General features: G+C 43.6%; 1 protein-coding gene across 3 annotated transcripts in view; it reads left to right on the top strand.

Annotated features, from left to right (window-relative positions):
• Positions 1–23,630, top strand: part of SERINC5 (serine incorporator 5) — a 52,210-nt gene that overhangs the window by 19,373 nt on the left and 9,207 nt on the right. For all 3 annotated transcript variants that reach the window (XM_049794564.1, XM_049794565.1, XM_049794566.1), the window contains 8 exons: positions 2,234–2,401; positions 9,462–9,640; positions 9,928–10,010; positions 13,510–13,603; positions 15,186–15,397; positions 16,232–16,327; positions 19,226–19,352; positions 20,986–21,052. In XM_049794564.1, the coding sequence (XP_049650521.1) occupies positions 2,234–2,401; positions 9,462–9,640; positions 9,928–10,010; positions 13,510–13,603; positions 15,186–15,397; positions 16,232–16,327; positions 19,226–19,352; positions 20,986–21,052 (1,026 nt within the window). The remainder of the gene's footprint in view (positions 1–2,233; positions 2,402–9,461; positions 9,641–9,927; positions 10,011–13,509; positions 13,604–15,185; positions 15,398–16,231; positions 16,328–19,225; positions 19,353–20,985; positions 21,053–23,630) is intronic.

Genomic DNA, 23,630 nt, shown 5'->3' with positions numbered 1-23,630 from the left:
AGTTGGAGCTTGGTGTGTTTTGGGGAGGATTTCTGTTTTGCAGCAGCAGCAGTTTTAGCAGCTGTGTGCTTTGAGGCCCCTGTCTCCTCTGGTGTGAGATCCAGGGGTGAACTAAGAGAAGGGCAGCATGGGAGCTGGGTTGGGCTGTCCAGTTTCACGTCTTCTGCAAGCTGAAGACCCACTGTCCAGCGAGGCAAGGGCCCGTCCACTACCCTCTTTCTGTGCGGTGTTGCAGCAGATAGTCATGGCAAGGAAATGATAAGCTGGGAGTCTTTTCAGGACACTTCTTCAACATGATTTGGGGCCCTTTGATCAACCAGTCTGGTTGTGAGACTCTCTGGAGTTACAGCAGATATGCATGTTTGCAAACACACATGTGAAACCCCCTTCTCCAGGCTGGACAGTCGTTGGTGCCAGAAGAGGAATTGTCCTGGGAGGAAAACAGTGTGTGATGGTTTGGCACCTGAAGACACATACAAGCCAGAGGAGTTTGCCTGGGCAACTCAGATGTGGCACTTCTGCATTCTGAATCCCTTGGCAAGGGCCAAGAAAAGCCATTTGTCTTGTACAACTGCTTGCTAGAAAGCAGGGGGTTCCCCTGAACATCCCCGTGGCCCCTCCAAGGGCTGAGGAAACACAGGGAAAAAGCGGCTTTGGTGTGCTCGAGCCCCTGGCACTGGCAGCACACTGCCCCTATGCCACACACTAGCTGCAGGGAGCCCTTTGAGAATGGGAGTGCTGAGGGGTGAGGTTGCTCTGGGCTGGCAGCAGTGAGACCTGGAAGAGAGGTTCCGTGTTCCTGGCTGCCTGCTGATGTGCAAAAATCCCTCCTGTGGTCGCAGCTGCTGGGTTAAGCACAGGAGCCATATGAAGCTGCTGCCTATGGCCAGGAAGGGCCTGGCCAAGTACAGTGCTACCTTATGTATAAAAATAGGGCTTATGTTTATATTTTTATATATGACTTTTCTGAAAGTAGAAGGCAGGGAAGGGGAATCCAGCTGCTTTGAAAGTTAATGATACTGTTGACAGCAAAGAAATAACGAGCATCAAGCTAGATCTCTTTCAGGATTTATTCAGTACCCTTTTTCCTGTTGAATAAGTCAGTTAAGTGCTTTTTTTGCTGTGCTGCTTGGTTTTTATCTTGGTGGACCCTCAGTTGCAGGTAGAAAAGAACTAAAATACACAAGGAATTCTGTCTCTAATAATGTTGAAACATTGGAGACACTATCAGCTGAAGTGTGATTTGGTATTATTTTCCTTGCAGCTGTGTTTTTTTTCCCTCGCCATCTTGCGTGGGGAATCACCACTTTAACCTTTGCAAAGTGTGTCTAAATAACTGTGAAGTTGCATTTCTTTGGCTTTCTTCAGTACAAGATGGTGCGGTTGTATTTTGGGTCCTTCAAGTTCAGCTATCTTTTGCTTTGTTTGCAGTAAGCCAAGTATTTCCTTCCAGATTCTTTCTCTACTGACCAAAATATTTAGAACTGTTAATGTAGTTTTTTGTCTGTTGGTTTGAGTTTGGGGGTTTTTGTAGCGGTTGTCTGTTTATAAAGCCTTCAGCACAACTATCCCAAAGTGCGTCTTAACACAGTTTTCCATCTCCCCTTTAATTTGCTCAAAGTCTTCAGTAGTATAAAAAGTTCTGTAGAAGAAAAAAAAAAGCTTTTTAGTCTGCATGTGTAGCAGAAAGGTCACCTTAAAAAGGACAGTATGATTCTGGTGAATTGAAGTGGATCTGTACCGCTTGTTTGAAACAAAAGTTCCAGCTCGTCTTAGAAACAAAATAGTTTTGTCTGTATGTTAAAAAGCAAATCATTTTGGAGTCTGTGCCCTTCTTGTGCAGATCTGTTTTTTCACTACGAAGAGGGGAGAGTGTATTACAGGAAATAGAGCCTTACCATTGCAGTGCCTGTTCTGCTGGGTGAAAGATGTCAGAACCGTGAGCTACACAGAAATAGCAAAAAGCAGGATTAAGAATTTGTGAGCTGCTCCTCCTCATTCTCTACACTTTCATCCTTAGCATGTGGGAAAGCTAGAAACTGATGTGCTTAAACCTAGTGACTTTTGATAAACAAGACAGTCTTCTTCCATTTAAATACTGTTCAAATGGGAGGAGAGGACTTAAGAATTCTGGAGTTTTACAAGAAGTCTCCCAGCTTCCCTGTCTGACTTTTGCAATGGAAACCTAAAGGCGGTGATGGAATGACGTTGTGGTTTTTGTCTTACTTTCCAGTTGGCCTGCTGCTGTGGTACTGCCGCTTGTTCCTTGTGCTGCAAATGCTGCCCCAAGATAAAACAGTCAACCAGCACCCGCTTCATGTATGCGCTCTACTTCATCCTGGTGACTATCATCTGTTGTGTCATGATGTCAACAACAGTAGCTAACGAAATGAAAACGCACGTAAGTAAGAGAGATGAACCCACTGCTGCCCGTGGAAGCAAATGGGGCTCCTTCCACAGCTCTTCATGTGTAGGGGCACTCCCTCAGAAGAGGCGGTCAATTCCCTCCATCCATCCACTTCCAAACCCGGATGGGATGATTGGCCATGCTCAGCCTCTTTCTGTCAATTGCTCACCCGTCGAGTGTGTTTCAGAACAGGAAGAGTCAAGGATCATAGGACTAGCAGCCTTCCTCCTCTCATCGTGCAGAAACCTGCTGCAGTGAACCCATCCCAGCTTTGCTGCGCAGGTAGTGTCACTAGTGGCTGTTAGGGAACATGTTATAGTAGAACAAATTGGTTCAGTCTGACGTTGAGTTCGTCTCTGGCAACTTGTTTAGTAGCAGAAGCAGCAAATCAGAAAATAACTCTTCAACTGTTGCATTTATAATTTTAATTCTGTGTTCTTGGTGCTGTGTGACAGACTACTGCAATGCATAGTGCTGGGGATCCTCTACAAGGGGTTTTCTTCAGGGTGTGTTGAGTCATCATGTTCACATGGCCTCTAACCACAGCAGATATTGTTCATCTCTAATTGTCTTTTTAATTAAAAAGCTTCAAAAGCATGAAAGAAGCAGTGGCTAAAACTAGATTTTAAGACTCAAGTTTCTTTCAGAGTCTTAATATAACTTTCCTAAGCTAATTGCTCGCCAGCCTGCTTGCGGTCACACACTAGACCTGTTGTACCACATCTTTGGTTTGGTTTCTCAAGCCACCCAAGTTGCTCTGAGTAGCACAAATCCTCTTTCTTGCCCTCTACAAACTACAAGGAGAGAAGTCTGTGTTTAAGTAGAGAGAACAATGGCTGGATTGCTTAATTCTTAAAAATTAAGTTTCTGCACCAAACTTGTCATTGGGCCTGCTTCGAGATTGTGGCTGTGCTTGCCCTGGAGGTTCAGAAGGCTTCTTTCACTGCAGGCATCTAGTTGTTTTGTGTTACCCTCCCAGGAGGGAGTGCTGGTGGGTGCACAGTTAAGGCAGTTCCCTTGTTTAACCAGTTGCTGGTCAAGTTGATGCCCTACTTACCTTCTGCACTTGACTTTCAGTTGTCAGTGAAACACTTCCCTCTGCAGCAGCCCAGATCCAGAAGCTGGTGATAGCACCCTGTGCCTGCAACACAGATGAACCAGCGGTCTTACGACAGGGCTAGTTTGAGGGTTTATGTGCTCTGCTGCTAGTGACCTACCTCTCTTCCCATTGTACGCTCTTTGTATGTTCTGTTCTAGTTTTCTTCCATATAATAGTGCTTTGCTTGAGTTATCCTAGTGCCACCTTCTTACCCCCAGCCACCAGGACCTGCTGACAACCCTGTAAGAGCACCCAGTGCAGACATGATGTTTGCCTCTCAGCTGCAAGTTAAAAGCTATTCAACATGTGTGTGCTGAAATCGCTTGCCAGGAATTACTTTGACTTAATAGATGCTTAGCTTGGCAATAAAGTGAATAGCCCAAGCAACTCAAGTGTGTGGGAGACAAATTACATGCTCATATCCAAATTTCATAAAGTCATTTTCCATCAGTAGTGTGGTTTTAATGCAGCTTGTATCCCTAACAAAAAATACTCGCTCTTTATCCAACAGAAAAGTGATTCAAGAAGCCTTCAACAACATGCTTTTCAGTATTGCCAAATTTCTTTTCCAGTTCATAGTCTTGAAAGCTTAGTGTGGGAAGAAATGGCACAAAGGGTAGCTGTTAGTGTGAAGTGGAAAGATAATTGCCCTCTTGATTTAGAGCGTTTGATGTCTTTGAATGGGAAATGGACCATCTGAAAGTAGGCTTTCTTTATCTGCTCTCTAATTTAATAATTATGTTCAGGGCTGTTAAAAGTTCAAAGACTCCTGAAGCTAATTCAGCCCAGTTGTAATAGAGTGCACCTTGAAAATATTTATTCAGACTAACCAGTCTCAGCTTCCCAATAATGAACTGTGTTTTGAAAGTGCTGGGCACTTACTGATTCCTTTGCTTTTGGCTGGATCATGGAGCATTCCTAGCTCCTGAAGCCAGACTGTAAGCAAATACTTTGCATGGTGCTTCTAGGACCTCACCCTCTCTTTCTTGAGAGGAGACAGAATTTTAATTTATTTTAGTAAGAATTTTTAAAATTTTGTATTAAAAAAAAAATAATTGAAATTTTAGTGCAGTCCTTTATGGAGCCGTAATCTTGGCAGGGAACCGTGTGTCTCCTTTACCAGTTTAAAGTTGAAATACTCATGCTGATGTTACGTGAAAGCCATCTCTCCCTTGTCAGGGAGAAGGTTTTTTGATTGATTGGCTATAAATTCCCAAGTCTAAAGTAGTTCTAAATGTATTTATTGTAGCACTTGGTCCTTTGGCATTATTTTGAGAGGAGGTAACAGCAAATGTACATCTCTTACAGCCATCTTAAACAGAGACTTTTAAAAATGTTTGTATTTATTTTGCAGTATTTATCTAACCCCATGGTCATGCCTTCTGTCTATTAAAACACATTTAGGACAGTTTTTCCATTCCCAAGATGCCAGACTCTGCAGGTGCCAGCCCAGAGTTGGGGACCTGCTCTGTGCCCTGCAACATGGCTGGAAAAATGATGCGCTGTCCCAGGGAGCTCAACTTCTACATCCTCACCAAAGTTGGCAGGTAGATGATACCATGTGTCTGTGGGAGGAGACAGTACCTGTGGAGTATTTGGTTATGGTTGTAAAACCTTGGTTCCTAATCTAACCAGCAGCATTTTGAGGACATCGTATTTTATGGTGAGCCTTAAGAGTTGAATGGTGCCTTTTGAGGGGGATTTTTTTCTCTGTTGTTTTCACTCTTCCCCATCTCCTGAGCTGTTCCTGTGCCCATGGGGCATCGAGAGAGAGAGGCCCAAAGAGTTAAATTCTGAAAAATGTGCAAAGAAACAAAGGCATTTGTGTTTGATCTCTGGGAAAGAAGCAAGAGGCAGTGGAGGGGTAGTGAAGGAGTAGGTGGTTTTGACCAGGAAAATATTTTGAATGGAAGCATGTAGAATAGATTTCAGAGGAGCAAGGTTGTGTTTCAAGGCAAAAGATGGGCTAGAGCATCAATCAATACATGAGAGCCTCAGTGATGGGGACAGAAAGACAGAAAAGACCAATATGCAGTTACACAGAGACTTGACTCTGTTCCAAAATGAAACAAAGCAGGACCCAACTTGAAGAAGTGCTTCTACTCCTTGATCCATATATTACTTCTTTTTTCCAGTTACTCTGGTTTTTTTGAAAAACAGGTACAGCTTTACTCACAAATGTTCTGTTGAACATGTTGCATTTCACAGGCTTTGAAAGCATAATTGATGGAAGCAAAGGGAGAGAATTGTTTTGGTCTTTCAAAATAGTGTCTTGATTTTTTTTTTTTTTAATTAAATTTTTAAATGTAAAGCTGTTTCAAAACTAGTGGTTTCACCCTGAAAATATCCATATCCTACTTAAATAATGAAAGGAAAAATAAGAAAGAAAACGAACACCAGTAAAAACCTGTTCAGTTGTGTCAAAGCGTTTTGGTTCTAGATGGTTACATGTTCTGGCAGAGCATGCTTTCAGGCTTGTTTCCCCAGCCAGGTTTATATCTTGGCCCTTAACTGCATTACAGTACGTTGAAAGCCAAATTTGCTACCAAAAATGAGTTTTTAAAGTACAGATTCCCATTGCCTATTTCTGATAAGAACTTAGCCATAGATACAAGATGGCATGTGTTTTGGTCTAAGTGTTTTTTGTTTTTCTATTCCATTTCTCAGCTGCTCAAGACAGGCAGTTTTACCTGGTTTTTTGCCCTTGTCTCTCCACCTACACAGATTTTCTTTCATGCTTCCTCCATTTCCATAACAAAGTTCATCTGCCACATTCTCCCTCTGTTAGATGAGGACATCCAGATGAAAGCAGTCTCCTTCGGGCTCCTCAGGCCCATTTCCACACACATCTTCCTTCCTATTCCTCCTCTGATGCTATTTCCTGCACTTCTGCATTCACACGTTTGGTGCAGACAGACCCAAGCTCCAAGGTGGCCAAGCCCCAGCCAGCTGGAGCCTGGACGCAGTGTGACCGTGCTGGCTTGCTTCTTGCAATGCGTTTATTTTGGGCGCCAGCAGCTTGCAGTCAGGGGAAAGCAAGTTCAGGGCAGTCTGTCCCTGTTTCTGTAGAAGTTGCTATCGTCTCAAAGGGTTTCACTGCACTTGGAAAATTGCTGACTTCGCTGTGATAACATCATTGCTTGCACAGCAGCCAAGGCGTTTAGGTTATCTGAGCGGATCCTGAGTTTCTGCAGCAAGAATGCTTTTTCCCCTACTCAGAGGCCAAAGAAAGGTATAAAAGTCGATATTTCACTGTATCAGACTTGGCAAATAACTAATCTGTGACTTGTAACAGCTGGCAAAACTATGCAGCACGTAGAAAGCCTGGTAAATTAAATAGGCTGGGCAGGCTTCTCAGCAGCTGAACATGTTTCAGAGATACAGAATTAAAAAAAAAAATTAGTCCTTTTTTAACTTTCAGTGAAGAAGTCACATAAGCCTTGATAAATTGTTTCCAGCAGTAGGCCATCCTCTCAGGAAAACTTGGCCTTTTGATAACATCAGCTCTTTTGTCCCCAGCATTGTGCTCATGTTTATTATCTGCCGGGGTCCCCAAGAGTTTGGTTTTATTCTTGGTTTTTTCCTTCAGGATCATGGGTCTCCAAAAAGGGTGTTCAAGCTCACAGGACTATTGCTGTGGCGCCATCACTTATTACTGCATAGTGTTGTGCATACTACATGAGGGCTGAGCTCTTTGTTGTTTGTATAGGCACAAACTGAGCTATTGTTCTTGTGAATCCATCCATTTTCTCTCAGCCAGATCTGTAAGGAAATTACTACTAAATGGAGAAAAGAACACAGAGAATGGGTCAAAAATCCCATCAAAATCTCTGTAGAAAACTATGTGATTAAAGAAGATGCCTATTTGCAGTTACCCAGAGATCTGTTTTTAATTAGCTAGTCAATTAACCAAGTTCCAGCTACTTTTTTGTTTCTGTAGGTCTCATAACCAAAATGCAGCTTGGTATCAAGTGCAGATCTTACAGAAGTCCATCCTCTTGGTTGTTCGTATCATCTATATCAAACAAATGCCTAATTTTCTCAGAAATATTGTTAGTTCAATATTATGCATCTTTTTAATCTCCGCTGACTGATGTTTGTTATAAGCAAAGAACTGGAAGGCATTAATTGATAGCCCCATTGCTTTCCCTGGCATTGCTGTGGCCCCTTGGCTTGCCCTGGCATCACTGGGGCACGGATAAGTCTCTTAATTATTCCAGTCAATCCATTTGCTTTTGAATGCTGGCATGTTTGCCCAGTCCTGGGCAAGACCTGGGAAGGGCATAGCTGGTGCTCTAGACAATTTCTCAGGAGCTCTCTAAAAACTCTTGGATGTGAGTTAGCCACACCTACTCGTTTACTGTCCAGCTTCTTATGAAGTGGCTACTCATCCATGAGTTACTTCTGAAAATGCATCTCAGAGTGGCTCAGCTTGAATCCATTCTTGTAAAACCACACCGCTGTGTTGAGATCTGCTTTTCATCTCCTTGGGTGGTTGTAGACCACCTAGGATCAGCTCTGTACTGTAGTTAGGTTTACTACCCTTAGCACAGCAACTCAGTATTGCTGTGAGCTGCTAAAATATTTGCTGTTTTGGGGAAACTGCTAGGAGGGCTCTTGAGCTCCTGACTGGTTTGGGTTGCTGGCATGGGATGGGAAGTTGCATACTCTGCTGAGGGAAGCCAGCAGTTTACGTGTTTATCCTTTGTTTCCTACATCTCAGATGGCTTTCTACTCAGCTGAGAGTGCTGACTGATTGCTTGCTCTTGGGTCCTGTTTGTTCTTTCCCTGTCTTGGTTTTGTGTACTGACCTGCCTGCCAAAGGAAGGAGAGGCTCCTGTCTTTGCTAATTTCTTGGAAATGTTCAAGGATGGTGTTGCCTACAATCTCTGTATATTTTTCCTAAGCAAAATCTGGCCTGGCTGAATGCTTTCTGAAGTCTGATTCCCATTTCCTTTGCCCAAGTTATTTATTTGTGCATGTTGTGTCCTGGCACACATTGTCGTCTTTCTCCTCCAGTCACCTGTGCAGGCAGCAGTGATTAGCTCCAGAGAGTTCGATGTGTTGCTCAACTGGTCTCACCAGCCTCAGCTGAGGGCTGTGAGTGTACAGAGAGGCCCTTCTTTCTTTGAAATGAACGATGGTTTTCTAATTAAATGCCTGTATTTCTGTACAGCTGAATGGTTCCCTGGCTGCAAGGGGGGGTGTCTGCACAGAGGCACCCCACAGAAGTGGGTCCTGGCCACATAGACCTGCTTTTCTGACTGCCCAGCATCACGTCAGTCTGGTGAAACTGAAGCCAAAATGTGCAGCTGTTTGCTTTCCCCTCGCGGCGAGAGCAAGGCCTCAAAGGCAAATATTTAATGAGTCAAAAGAAAGGTGGAATTTTCCTGCCTCTCTGTTAATTTAAAACAAAATCAGGGCAACTGGCACAACTCCCTTTCAGAGGCTGTGGTGGAGAGGAGAGAGCTTGCTGGCCCTGTGCTGCTTGGGTGTGATGGTCTGCGTTTCCACGGAGGGCAGCATGAGCCAGAACTTTGTGCCCTGCAGCCCCATTCATGCCCCTTTGGCTGGTAAAACCACTGTTATGGTTCATGTAAGCTGGATTACTGAAGTAATCAAAGTCTTTTTCTGTAAAGGGTGGGAAGAAGGGAGAGGGTCCCCAGGGTGAGGGGATAAGCCGTAAGGGGCAGTAAGCCAACAGAGCTGAAGGAAAGGTAGGTGGACTTGTACCCCAAAGCATCTGAAAGGAATTGAGAGTGGAGGCTCTGGAAAACTCCAGCCCCTTGTGTTTTACATTTCTTTATGTCCCCTGAACCCTTAAATCCAGGCTGAGGTGTATCAAGAGTGAAAGGTGTTAAATGAAGCCAGTGAAAAGTCAGTGGTGCATAGATGTAGACATGCTTGGTTACAAGGTGCACTGTGTCCTATCTAATGGCTTGTTGTGCTTTTCAGATACCCTTCTACAAGCAAATGTGCAAGGGTCTTCAGGCGGGTGAAATGTGTGAGAAGTTGGTGGGATACTCTGCAGTGTACAAAGTCTGTTTTGGAATGGCCTGTTTCTTCTTTTTGTTCTTCTTGTTCACCATCAAAATTAACAGCAGCAAAAGCTGCCGAGCATACATTCATAATGGGTGAGTATTTGTTTGATTGCTTATTTTCCACTTCTCTTTACAGCTTTGCGCTGCCTACTTTGCAGTTGGGTATAGTTCTAGGCAAAATAAAACCCAAAACAAAAGTTGACTTTGCTGGTTTTGTCAGAAATAATGCAGTCAAGTGAAAACTAACTGAAGTGGCAATCAGTCATCAAAGGCTGTTTTTTCTCTTGTTGGGCTTTAAATAGAGATTTCTCATGGTACTTTAGTTGAAGACCTCTAACACCTATTAGAACCAGATGATTTTTTTTTTTCCTCTTGTCCAGATTCTGGCTTGTTAAACTTATACTTCTGGCAGCGATGTGCTCAGGAGCCTTCTTCATTCCTGATCAGGACACTTTCCTCAATGGTATGTCCTTCTTGTTTTGTTATGCTGCTTCGTTTTATACTACCTTGTGAGTGGTTATAAATCCTAAAGGTGTAATCAAAGTGAATATTGCCATATTTCTTCAAGTAAAGCCAGCATAGTCCAGGTGCAAAAGGAATATTTGGAGCTGTCTGGGGGGAGCTCTGTGTGCACAGGGTGTATGTGAATATGCAGTAAAGAGCATGTTTTTTTCTGACCAAGAGGAGGCCAAATGAGTAGGTAAAAATATCACTGTGGTGCTGTCTTGCAAATTCTTTAAGAAGCAGGAAGCTGTAATGATGCACAAGAAATTGTTCACTCAAGAACGCAGGGCCACACGTTAGTTTGGCTTGTGGAGGTCGCTCTGCCAGCGCAGCAGCCAGGGTCCGTGCTGCACAGTGGAGAGGTGCCAGTGCTCAAGGGGGCACAGTGACCGACCAGGCGCTGGTGTTTGCTGCCTGGAAATTGCAATGCTGCAAAAGAATTTGGGATGTTGTTAGTTTTCAGGCTGGTGTCGTAAATGCAGTGAGGCAAAATAGTAGACTTCTTGGAGCGTGTTGAGAGCGCTCTGCTGAGGATGCTGTGCCTGAAGCATTTCCAGTTTTGGAAGATGCCCTGGCACCGCACAGGCATGCTGGTACTGGCCCAGTGCTTAAATGCCAGCTCGGGGGGGTGGGACTTCTCTCAGGCCTCCTGTGGGCTAAGAGCAAAAATCCTGGTGATGCCGAGATGAGTTTCTGCTCTTCAGTTTGCCAGGTGCTTGTAAGCCCTTAAGCTGTTGAGTCTGGGCGGGTGGAAGGAGATGGGAACAGTAGTGCAAAGGAGCAGTTGTGTCTGCTGCCTGCTTCCACTAAGGATTGCTCAGCTGCCTGTGTTTTCAACATTGATCTTCTCTAGCCAGGGTGTTTAAAAGCAGAAGAGGAAAGAGTAACACGGGGGAAGAGAATAGAGTGGGCAGACATACTATGAGCACAGTGCTCTGGGAAACTAAGGTAAAAACTACTTCAAGTAAACCACTGATACCTATCAGTGTCCTGGTTTCAGCTGGGATAGAGTTAACTGTCTTCCTAGTAGCTGGTACCGTGCTATGTTTTGAGTTCAGTATGGGAAGAATGTTGATAACACTGATGTTTTCAGTTGTTGGTCAGTAGTGTTTGGACTATAGTCAAGGGGTTTTTCAGCTTCTCATGCCCGGCCAGCGAGAAAGATGGAGGGGCACAAGAAGTTGGCACAGGACACAGCCAGGGCACCTGACCCAAACTGGCCAACGGTGTATTCCATACCATGGGACGTCCCATTTAGTACAGGAACTGGGAAGGGGGGGCGGGGAATCACCACTCGGGGACTGGCTGGGTGGCGATCAGTGGGTGGTGAGCAATTGCCCTGCGCATCAATTGTACATTCCAATCCTTTTATTACTACTGTTGTCATTTTATTAGTGCTATCATTATCATCATTAGTTTCTTCTTTTCTGTTCTATTAAGCCGTTCTTATCTCAACCCACAAGTTTTGCTTCTTTTCCCGATTTTCTCCTCCATCTCACTGGGTGGAGGGGAGTGAGTGAGCGGCTGCGTGGTGCTTAGGTGCTGGCTGGGGTTAAACCACGACGGTGTAATTCAGCTTCTTGCTCTTACTAGCTGTTTGTTTGGTCCTGGTTCAGTTTGATGCCCCAGAAGTGAAGGGCTCCTTATCCTTATTCCTCTGCTCTGCAAAGTCACAGGATGGCTGTATGTGCTTGTCCTTAGTATCTAATCACTGTTTGGATTAGAAAGATGTAGTGGTGCAATACATTGTACTCAGGAGCAAGCGAGACTGCCCATCATCTCTGCGAACGACCCTGTTCATGGTGAAAAGTCATCACAAACTGACGTGTTTAGGGAAAAGAGTGAACAACTTTTTGTGCTGATTAAGGTGCTGTTTCTCAACAGCAGGCTGACCTAGTGTGGACAAACAGCATAACAAGCTTTCTTCCCCAAATTAGCTTTTGACTTTTCTCTCTGAAGGTGTATTCTGCACATCCTGCTAAACTGTCCTCCAGTCAGCCCCTGAATTTGAGATTTACAGATGGTTTGGGTGTTGTGTGGTTTTGTTTTTCCTTTTTTTTCCCTCCCATCAAGAAACTTAATGCTGTCTTTTTTTTGGTGAGCATTCTCCCAGTTTGCTTATTAGTTTTTTTTTTTAAAAAAAAGATCCTCTCACACTTCCCATGCTTAGCAGTTTGTTAATCATGGAGGAATATTATGTGCAAGCACTAGGTTTGTGTGGGCTGTAGTGTTAAATCCACACTGGCCATGCTAACCTTATCTATGATGGATCCATAAAACATCCTGCAGCATCCTGCCTGTAGCAGTGGGAGATACTGAGAGTCTGGCTATTGAATTACTCACTCCATTGGTGGTCTGCTTTTTCCTACTCTAACTCTCCCAAAAACATATGCGCACCTTGTTCCCTGCCTATTTTTTATGTACTTTTCTACATGCTAGCTTCTTCCATTTTTTGTTTTTGTTTGAAGAACAGCATGCTTATTGAGTGCATACAATACATTCAGCAAAACCAAACAAATGGCATTTTTTCTTGCATTCAAATAATGAGCTTATGGTACAATAAAAAAAACCAAAAACAACTCTACATCATCTGCTAAGGGTAACGTGCCCTGACTGTTCTGTTTTTCCACTTCACTTATGCAAGCAGTTTTCAAAAGGAAAACACAATGGTAGGATACAGTGTAACTTTGCTAATTCACTTGCTTGGTTGTCTTCACTGAAATCAGCTGCACACCTGGAGTCATTTATAGGCTCTGCACAGCAGCACAAGCTGTATATGCAGCTAAACATTTAAATAGGTATCTGTATTTCCTCGGAGATTTCTGATGTTGCACATAAGAGATCTGTTGTGCAAAGTATCCAAACAGCTACCTAAATACAGTATATGTAGGTCAATGGTTAAGTAGTCAAATAACCTGTCTTAAAAGTAGTCAGTAAATACCAACTGTTCCTGTCTCTTTGGGAGTGGCTCAGGACAGGACAGCATTTGTAAATAGATAAGCTCCACCTTTGTTTTTCTGTGGTACTGGAATCTGTGAGGGAAGAAATTGCCCTTTTTAGTACTGGGTTCCAGTACCTTGCAATTTCAGGGTTTAGATTGCTGTGAAATGCCTTCACACCACCTCCCTCCCGCCAGTCACAATAAAGGTTTCAGTATTTTCTGTCTGAACATAGTAACTCATAGTCTCCACAAGAATTCTCTGGGTTATGGAAATTCAGTAAATGTCCTAACACACTTATTTTGAAAATGTAGCAGGTTACAAACTGAATTCATCAAGGAGCTAATCTTGAGTTAACTGAGCTGGCCTTTCAGCTGAAAGCTCTCATCTCCTGCTACATCTGTGGGCTTGAGATATTCAGACCGCGTTAACAGCTTCACTGCATAGACAATAATTTCATTTTATTTCAAGGGAAAGTCAACTGCAGTTTGACCTATTTTCTGCCTCTCTGCCTTGCAGCCTGGCGCTACGTAGGAGCAACAGGAGGTTTCCTTTTCATTGCCATTCAGCTCATCCTGCTTGTTGAGTTCGCACACAAATGGAATAAAAATTGGTATGTGTTGAGCAAGTAGTATTTGCATAAAATTCTGGTGGAGTCCTGAACAATACATTTCTCGCAACAAAGAATTTAAAAGTAGCATGGGTGTAATTTCTGAAATAAGACACTTTACTGTCAATATTTAGAGCTGTTCATCTTTGCTTCATCCACTTTCTCCTTCGCCAGCGGAGATGTTTTCTCCTTATCCACTTCTACTCTGCTGATTTAGTCTTAACCTGAATTGCTTGGCTTCCAATTAGTAGCATGTTGGGATGCAAGAACCTCTTACTTTTAAGTTGTTTTATATGAAAATATACCTGCTAAGAAACAGAGTGCTGCAAGAGAATAAAACTGGATTTGCAAAATGTAATAGTGAAACTGTGTGCAGTTTTTTTGTGTCCTGCTTTTTTATGTCAGCTTAATGCACATCAGTTTTTTTTCTCGACATAAGAACTGCTCTTTTCTCTTCAACTTATTTGCTTTTATCTAAATATGCAATTTCCATTATCAGTCCACATATACCCCATTTTGGCATTGACTTAATTTCTGGTTTAGCATATTTGCTATTACCTTCCTAGCCCTTAGCCTCTCATCTATTTAAAATATTTAAACTGTCTTCCCACATATACGCAGGAACTCCTGCCTCCACCTCCACCCTTTCTGTCTCTCATTTCTTCTTCTACAAACCTTTGCAGTCCTCTCTTGTCCTAGTTTGCATACTGACTACTAAGGAAGAGGTTTTCCAAACCTTTGGGCTCTGCTAGATAGCCGTTTTCAGGGAGGAATAGGTGAGATCTCCTTATACCACAGATATTTTTATTGCTAATTACTGTAGCTGTTTTCTGTGGATGAAAGATTTCCAGCAGCAGCGTTTAACTTTAGCACTCTCTGACATTAGATATTCTTTTAAAATAAGCTGTTTCCACAAAACAAAACCAACAACAAAAAAAAAAAAAAAACAAAAACTGCAAAACCTTCTATGTACCAAAAAGCCTTTTGTGCCAAAACAACTTTTTTAGTTCCCACTCCTAAAAAAAACAGTGGTCTTTGCAAGAGGTGTTTGGAAGGTGAAGAAAAAAAAACCAAGATGGACTACACTTTAGCTGAGGCAGACTGGTGGGATAAACCTAAATGGAGAGAAGGCTTTTTGAGAGAAAGGGTAGTAAAACTGTCAGGGTAGCGCAAGAGGGAGAAGAGAGGCATGTCAAGCAATATGCCTTTGCTGTCGTTGTGTGAAGAGCACTTCTTGCTAGCTGAGTCTGGGGCACACTGAGTTCCTGCTGAGGAAATCCCTGAAGTATTGAGCTGAGATGCGCTGACAGGCTGATCCCAGAGATTGGGAGTTCTAGGAGTCACACTGGGCTATAATTGCAGAAACAGCTGGGCATGATAACACAGAAGATTAATGCTAAGGAACGTTTCCCTCTGTTTCACGGGAGGAACTTTGTAAGGGCCTGTGTTGGTGTAGTGATGTACACATGCTTCAGCAGAGTAAGCACTGTCTTTTGTGTTTGAGGTTATGAACTATTCAGCTATTAGAATTTTTTGTCTCTGGGAAGGGAAGACAAAGATAAGGTGCTTGTCTCTCTTTCCCCAGGACTGCAGGTGCAAACCACAAGCAGATGTGGAATGGTTTACTTGCCCTGGTCACTCTCATCTTGTACTCCGTGGCTGTGGCAGCCCTCATCCTCATGGCTCTTTTCTACACACGCTCAGAGGGCTGCATGTACAACAAAGTCCTGATCGGTGTTAACGGTGGCCTGTGCCTCTTTGTGTCACTGGTGGCCATATCGCCCTGTGTCCAGAATCGTGAGTCTGCTGACCTCTTCTTCTCCTGGGTTTCTGGATGCTGCCACAGTTGTGTGCCTGGAGGCATGAGCTGTGTTCTGGGCAGAAAGTCTCATGATAGCTCAGAGCTGGTGCTGCTCTTGCGCCTGTCCTTTATCTACACTATGAAGTGCTATTGCTGGTCATCAGCTCAGCTGCTAAAACTAGAGAGGTGTGAGACATTTTGGGTGTGCCATCAGGCAGTCATAGCGCAAACAAGGCTCACATGCTGATGGCTGGTAATGTGTTGTGGAGCCTAGACAACTCTTGCCGTGGTAGCAGTTGAGGTGATGGCTGTCCAACTCATTCACCACTGTTCTACCATTTACTTTTGACTGCTTGTGATTTACTATCTGTAAAGTTTGGACCTGGAGGAGCTGACAGTAGTATTTCATGCTTTAGTATATTTTATGTGTGCTGTTAGTATCTTGCATACATTGGACCTGGAAATAGTAATTTGAGTGACTCCAACATAAATTTTAAAGGCAAATAAAACCATCATGGCAGCTTGTCAGTAGCTTTTGGAAAGCTGGTGCTTTTGGTGAAAGCAGAGGGGTGATTCTTTACTTACATGGGAATCTTTAATGCCTTTCTAAAACAGCCAGCAGAACTAAAGGACAGGCTCTTTTCTCTTTACATGCCAGTGGAAATGTATCTGAACTGCCTCAAAAACTTATGAACTGCTTTAAGTAAAACGTAATAGGTACTGTTCTCTTCTGAAAGATACTAGTGTACTGTTCTTTAAAGGGTATGAATTTCTTTTTCAATTTGTTAAAATGTCTGCAAAAATCACTTACCTTCCTCTTTATTGTAAAGGCCAGCCCCATTCTGGTTTGCTGCAGTCAGGAGTTATCAGCTGCTACGTCATGTACCTCACTTTCTCAGCACTATCCAGCAAGCCACCAGAAACTAGTAAGTTATCTGATGCTTTATGTAAATTATTTTAGACATGCCATGTATTAAAAGCAAGTATTTAGCAAACCTGAATTAACAAATTCAGGTATATAGGAGTGCTGGGTTTGGTTTCTCCTATGCAGAAGAAATCGCAAATACTAAAAATAAATCTGTGCAGGAGAGAGACCATGCAATTGGCACTCTCCATTTATCTTAAGCGCTTGGGTCTAGGGGAGCTTAATTTACCTTGGGTGAGTTGCGTATGTTGCACCAGAGCAATTCCAACCTGTCTCCTACAGACAAATTTCCCGGAGTCTTGTAGCCTGTTCCTCATGTGGCAAGCACATGTTCTCATATGATAGGACATGACTGAATACATGATGTGTTTGGTCACATAATTGGAAAGGAGTTGGAACAAATGGCTCTTGGATGCCTCTAGAAGCAGCTGGGTGATCAGCTCCATCCAAAAGTCTACTAGGTCCACCACCAGTTAGTAGGTGCTGGCCATGAGAATGGATACTAAAATCCCTTCTTTTCTCCTAGAATTGGTATGCTAGGTAGCCTTAGTTCTGGACTTCTAATGGAGCAAAAACTTGAGTACCACTCGTCTTTCATTTTGAGAGGAAACATTCTGAGAAGGGACTTGGAGTTATACTGCAGGTGTTTGAGATGATGCTGTTCTTCAGCAGAGTTCCTGTACTGCACTTCCCTTCTGACCATTGGCACTGCAAGCCAGGAGTAGGGAACTCCCTAGAGTTTCTAAGTTCTTTATGCTACAAAAACCCAGCAAGACTTCACAAGCACAGCTCAAACTATTTCCTTTACCCAGGTAACCATCAGATTCACCTATTTGGACAGGGAGCATTCTTTCCACTTAAAGAAGACTTTTCTGATTCAAATTAGTAATGCTAAAACCCCTGTCTTTATTATTGCTCAACTTTTAGTGCTAAATAGTTGAAATAATGATAACTAGAGGAAAATAAGTCCGTTGGCAGGAAGGAGAAGTTTTTACAGACACCTCCCAAGAAGAAAGGGGAGAGATGGAGGAACGACTCTGTCACACTCGTGTAGGCACAGGCACACACACATACGTATTCTAATGCTAAGAAAGAAAAACAGTATTTAGGTGGAAGATTTACTTTCGGAGCTTAAGCAGTGTTTTTGAATGAATATAGAAGTTAATTTAAAAGGCATCTGAATGACTCATAAGACTTGACACAGTGTAAAAAAAAGAAGAAAAAAGGGGAAGAAAGTGATGTACAGTGTTTAATCATTGGCCTTGTGTTATTTCATGCCTGTGACAGTCAAAGCCTTCAGCAGTTAAGTGAATGCTCTGATTCTTCTTGTATGTATTGCAAGTGTGGTTATTGCATTTGTCAGAGTACGTATCAAGCACAGTCCCTCAGACCTCCTGAATCAGATGTTCCTCCTTGTCTTCCCAGGCCAGAGAACTCTCATGGTTGTCATCTGCTCTCAGAGATGCTCCTTTCTCCACTGTCTGTGTGATGAGAGGACTCTCATACTGGCCTGTGCAGCTTTTACAGTGGCACATGCTGGAGAATGTATGGGGTACTGGCACTTACTAAGGTGTCCCATGCCCTGTGACTCAGATTTGACATGAACTTACCTAATGTTGACTCATTACTCAGGGAGGGGCTTTCAAATTGGCAATCTCACGAATTGGCCACCTTGCAAACCAGGCCTGAAGAAAATGTAAGCTGCAAGTATTTATTTGCAACACTTAAAAAGCAGAGTTGCAAATGTCTTTAGAAGGAACTGGCAAACAAAAGCTAATGTCTGTTGAACCTGTGCTTATCAGTGTGCCTTAGCTTTTTGGTGCCAGACTTAGCTAAAAGGCCTGCCAAACAGTGGGCCTGTCTTGCTGCAGAGGTGTCCCTGATGGATGTAGGTGGGGGATTCTGCACATCTCTGGCCAAGGTGTTCTATAAAGGCTTGTCATCCCTTCTTTTGCTTCCACCTCCACGCTGTCCCTGCTGTGTGCTGTTTGTGCAGCCCTGCAAGACCACGCAAAGTCCTTCCCCACCAGGTCAGGGGACTGACTTTGAGTTTATTTTTAACCAGGGTTGTAGCCTTTGGTGCATTTTGCCCTCTGCCCCTACAAACAGTTGTGCTGTCCTAATGGGGATGCAGTGTGGCTGCTGGAAGGAAAGAGGAGATATAAACACAGTTTGTCTTAAACAGCATTGGCTCAAAAAGCTCTTGATTTGAGATAAGGTGCAGCTGTAATCTCTTGTTTTAGGGTGATGCTGTGGGCTACTAGTCTGCCTTGCCTTGACTCCAAGCAGACACCAAAAAGCCAGAGGTATCTCAGAACATCAAGAACTGAATTGGTTTCATTTCAGGGACCTAGAAGTAGCATTTGCTTAGATGTTAAGATAAAATCTTGCCTGTAACTGGTGCATCTCCTTTTCTTTAGTCTTCTGTGTATCAGCCTGAGAACAGGGCAACTACACACCACCTGTTTTTCACTGAGTATGAATTTCATAGTTGTCCTCCAGGCACCCCTGCTGTCAAATTTATGGTGTCAGGTCTGTACTATCTCGGTCATATATGGCTCTGTAGTCTTGGGTGAAGTGTTGGTAAACTTCCAACTTCTTATTTCTTAGTTCACCAAACAGTGTTTTTCCTTGTTTGTCTGCTCTTGTCAAACAAGAAATTTTAGTACTCTGCTAAGTTGCATTTTTGTTTTGCCCGAAACACAGAATCTGCCAGGTCAGATTTAGAGATTTTTTTTCTGTATGATCTTTTTAAAAGATAGATAGAAAAAACTGAAATGTACCTACCCAGTGTCTGAAGTAATAAAAATATTTTGCTGAAAGCCTTCAGTCTGAAGACTGCTTTGAAATATAGTGAAATGAGCTTTGCTAACTGCTCTTTTTGTTTTGTTTTGTGAAGTCCTCGATGAAAACAATCAGAACATCACAATCTGTGTACCTGAATTTAGTCAAGGCCTGCACAGAGATGAAAACCTGGTTACTGGCCTGGGTACTACCATTTTATTTGGCTGCATTTTATATTCTTGGTAAGTCTGGGGGTTTGCAGTTACCTCACTGTAAATGCAATGTTATGGTCCAATTAGTGAAGGCTTATAGCAGGTCTCATGCAGACAAAGTAATGGAGAGAAGTAGCATAGAACTGAGCTGAAAGGTTCACATTCTCCTCAGTTTCAGAATGGTTAGATGTTTTAGCCAAAAATGTTCAACAAGATAATACAACTTTTGAAACCAATATATTTCATTAAAACCAGATGGAGCAATTTACATCTAGAGGTGGAGGGGAAGGAATTTCCAGCTGTGCATGATCCCAAACAGTCTCAGGGTGCTTTGATTCTGTATTTACTCTTTCTATAAGAAAAACTCTATGCGGTTATGTCCATCTAAAAAAAGTATCTGAAATTTCTGTAGCCTCCTGGCAGAGGCTGTGACTGTTCTTCGAGGGTCTTTAAAACAAACAAAACTGGGAGGGTTTAGGGCTTCCTTTGAACAAGCAATGAGCACAGTACTGCCATCAGGATTTGCCAGTGATCTCCTGCTCTAAAAAAGTCTGTTTGTGCCTATATATTTGTGATGCTCACCTTGTATTATTGCAGCCTACATCAATAAATTAAGTCACGCTCTGGGACAGGGTGGGGTGGGGGGGTGAGTTGCTGATGGTTGAGAAGTGATGTTTTGGCTGTGCAGGTTGTCAGGAGACAGCACTGCCTGTGTGCTGCACCGTTTTTGAGCAGGTTCTACTTCTGAATCAGTCCACTTCAAAATTCACATCGTGAAACTCCATCATCATTTTCAAGTGAAAATGAGAGATTTTCTGAAGAGGTAGCACAGCTGCTCTTCTGCTATTAAATATGCATATGTGTTCCATATAATTCTGGTATCAAATGTATGAATATCATGTGTCATGGATCTAGTTCACATTAGAACAGTGTTTCCAGTGCACCAGGAAGGTGTTTTGGGAATGCAGACAACCTTCACATAGCCTGCAGGGGAAGTGCACCATGTAGCTGGGTAGAAAGAAGGCCTTCAAGGGGAATGTTTTCAAGTATTGCTTACTAAGTCTCAGTGTGTACAGCAAAGCATTAACACATCTCCCAGCGGGTAATGGGAAGTTTGCATGACACATCCTGAAAGGGGAAGACTGGGCAAGAAATTATTCTAATCGGAAGAAAACAGGCAGGATTCCCCCCTAGACAACTGCAGTCATGCAAGAAAGTGATTTCCAGCAACTGGTACACTGACAATAGCCGTTGGCGTTATTTCACTGGCAAAGCCTTTGCAGAAATGCTGAGCCTAAGTGATGGCTGTGAAGTTAATATAAAAGCATTGGTTGTGCACAGCAGGGGAGATCTCTTCTGAATTGCAAATTGGAGCGCTTAGCTCTTTGCTGTTGTCTGATGGTGATGAATTCACCACCTTTCAGGAGTGACCTACTTTTAAGCTCATGATTCAGCCTGAGTTGGCCAGTGGGTGTCTGTCAGGCTGGTTTATACTTGTGCAGAACAAACATTTCACATGCTTAGTGCTTGATATATGCCTATATCCAGGCAAATGCTTAGCTTAGACATGGGAATAAACTATCTTCGTTGTGGTGTTGAAAAATCATCCTGTTGGGCTTATACTTATGCCAAGGGTTTTGACGTTATCTTCTTTTACTCCTAGTTTGACCTCAACAACACGTGCAAGCTCAGAGGCACTGAGGGGAATATATGCAACACCTGAAACCGAAGTGAGTTCTTGCTTCCTTCCACAGGATTTCTGTGCAGACTTCCTCATGTGCTTTTCTTGCTGCTGTTTTTATGGCTAAGTAATCTGTAATTAGGTGAAAACAGAAGCTTGTTTGTATGTGCTTCTAGGTATGGAATCGACAGAACACTTGTCCACATTGGCCCTTCTGCAGCTCTTGCTTGTCGTGGAGGTGCCTTTATGTACTGAAATAATTTGCTGCTCCTGCAGTTTATTGAATGTCCTGCAGACTTTCTGTAAATCTTGTTGTGCTTCGTACAAGCTCATGTCCTCTCATGTGAAGGAAAAGTCTGCTGGGAAGCTATCAGAAAAAGAAGTGAAGGCGTTCTTGAACATTTGCAGTCCTGGTTGCCTTTGTTCTCATAGCAACTGACTATGATCCCAAGTTCGTATCTCTCATTTTTATTTCCACACATTAAGTACTTCCTTTCTTTTTGCCTGTAATTATATCTCACTCAGATTATATTTCTTGTCCCTGTTTCACCAGTACAGGTTTCTTCATTCAACCTGCCTATTTCTCTGGCCTTCTGATGCTGAGAACACCCAGAAGCACTGGGAAATGAGCGGGTTTTTGCTAAGTAACTGTTACCCCTTGCTTAGGCTTTCTAGTGTCACTCTTCAAATGTATCTGTGTGTTTGGAGGATGAATCTCCATCCCTAGCTGTCTCTCCATTGGTGTTACTTGCAGCTTTAACTTCTGTTTTTCAAGTCTTCAATCAGCGTGTTTGTGAGAATCCAAAACTGCAGAAGTATCTGCTGAGGCACTTGGTGTTTGCAGTAGCTGGGCATTGGGATGCAAAACATGTTTCACTGTGGGAATGATACCAAAAAGCCAGTTGAAGAAACTCTCTAAAGACTCATTTTGGAGTTTTAGAAGGCAGGCATTCTTTATTGCAGCGCTGGATGCACGGGGGATAGTTCCACCTAATGTGTATACCACAGCTTTAGCACAAACAGGTTATATAGAATAACTAATTGCATATTAATCAGATTAGTGTACATACACATAAAAATGATCCTAACTGATTGTCATAGTACTGCCTACATCTGATCATGCGCAATGAAGGATCCATTTGAGTCGAAGGGCTGCTTTTGCAACCACCGAGCCATTTGAAGTTCTTGTTGGCTGTGCTTGAAGTCTTTATCCTTGTCCTTGTTCTTTGATCTTGAAGCTTAACACAGTTTCAATCACATGTGGTCAGTTTCAACATTGTTCTCACTTAGCGTACAGGAATGTCTAGCTATAAGAGCAAAGAACTGCAAAATTTATGAGTTAGTACCTCTACTAGTTAATTGCTTGGCTATACTTTTGTGTGTTGTTTCAATCATAGTGTTGATTTCTAAGGTTTCTAATAATTACTTACCAAATCTCACTTTTACAGTCACCTAGCAGCAAACCAGTTTCCACGGCTGGCACAAAATATGAAAACCATCAAAATATTTAGACATACCATAGAGAATGCATGGAAATACGCAGTCAGGAGCATGTCTGTACCAAAGGAGCTTCGCTCTGGCAGGATGGTGCGGCTGGATGGGGCGCTGGGCCCAGCGCTGAGGAGCTAAGCACCCGGTGGCTCCTCGCTCCGGCCCCAGCCCCCGCAGGCGGGCAGCCTGCCAGCGGGCTCAGCATCGGGCACGGGGACGTGGCCGGGCCCTCCTCGGGCAGATCCGGCGGGACCCGTGTGCCTTACCACCCTGTGCTGAGGAGGCGCAGGCCGGGTCGGAGGGCATCGGAGAGAAAGCAGGCGCCCTGCGTGCCCGCCGGCCTGCGCCGCAGGAGGATGTCTCGTCCAAAGGGCTTGGGGCTGCGGTGGGCCCTGCGGCAGGAGCAGCGGGCAGGTTGGGGACGGCTGGCACAGCGCCAAGGCTGGATGTGGCCCCCTCGCTGGGAAGGTCCGGCTCGTCTGCCGCAGTGCTTGTGGACAGGATTACTTCCAGACCGTTTGGTTTCAAAGGGCGGTACAAGAGCCGCTGGATGTAAGGATAAAGAAATGCCTGGTGAAGAGCAATTAATTGCGCTCTGATTGCCTTCCCTGTGGCAAAGGGCCTTTGTCTCCTGGCCAGGAGCGTGAACGTAGCTCTGCAGTTGCTTGTGGTGTACAGAGGGTCTGTTGGCGTCTGTGCGGGAGACAACTGAGTGTTACGAGGGGCTAGCGGTATGTCTGCCAGCGTTGCTAGTGTCATCTGTGCGTGCGAGGACTTAATTGCAACTGATTAAAAAGTTTGAGGGAACACAGCACTTGCTTCAGAATGTGAGCGTGGCCCAAGGGGAGCTCAGGCTGGCGCTGCAGGTGAGTCTTCGCACAGCAGTAGAAAGAGATGTGGAATAAGGGTTTTATTTAAACTGTTAGCCAGTCTCTTAAAAAAGAATGTGCTTTTTGGCTTTTCATGAGTTTATGAACCCAGTGAGTACATGTAATCATGGATATGCAGGGCTTACTGTCTGATTTTTGGGGGTGTTAGGAAAACTTGCAACTGGCCCGTGCTGACTGACGAGAGAGGCTAGAACACAAAGTATAGAATTACAAGGGTAAATATTTATTCATGCGCATGAGGTGTCC

This window comes from Accipiter gentilis, chromosome Z, assembly GCF_929443795.1.
Source record: "Accipiter gentilis chromosome Z, bAccGen1.1, whole genome shotgun sequence".
NCBI lineage: Eukaryota > Metazoa > Chordata > Aves > Accipitriformes > Accipitridae > Astur > Astur gentilis.
Note: the sequence above shows the minus strand (reverse complement) of the source record. Positions and strands in the feature narration are given on the sequence as shown.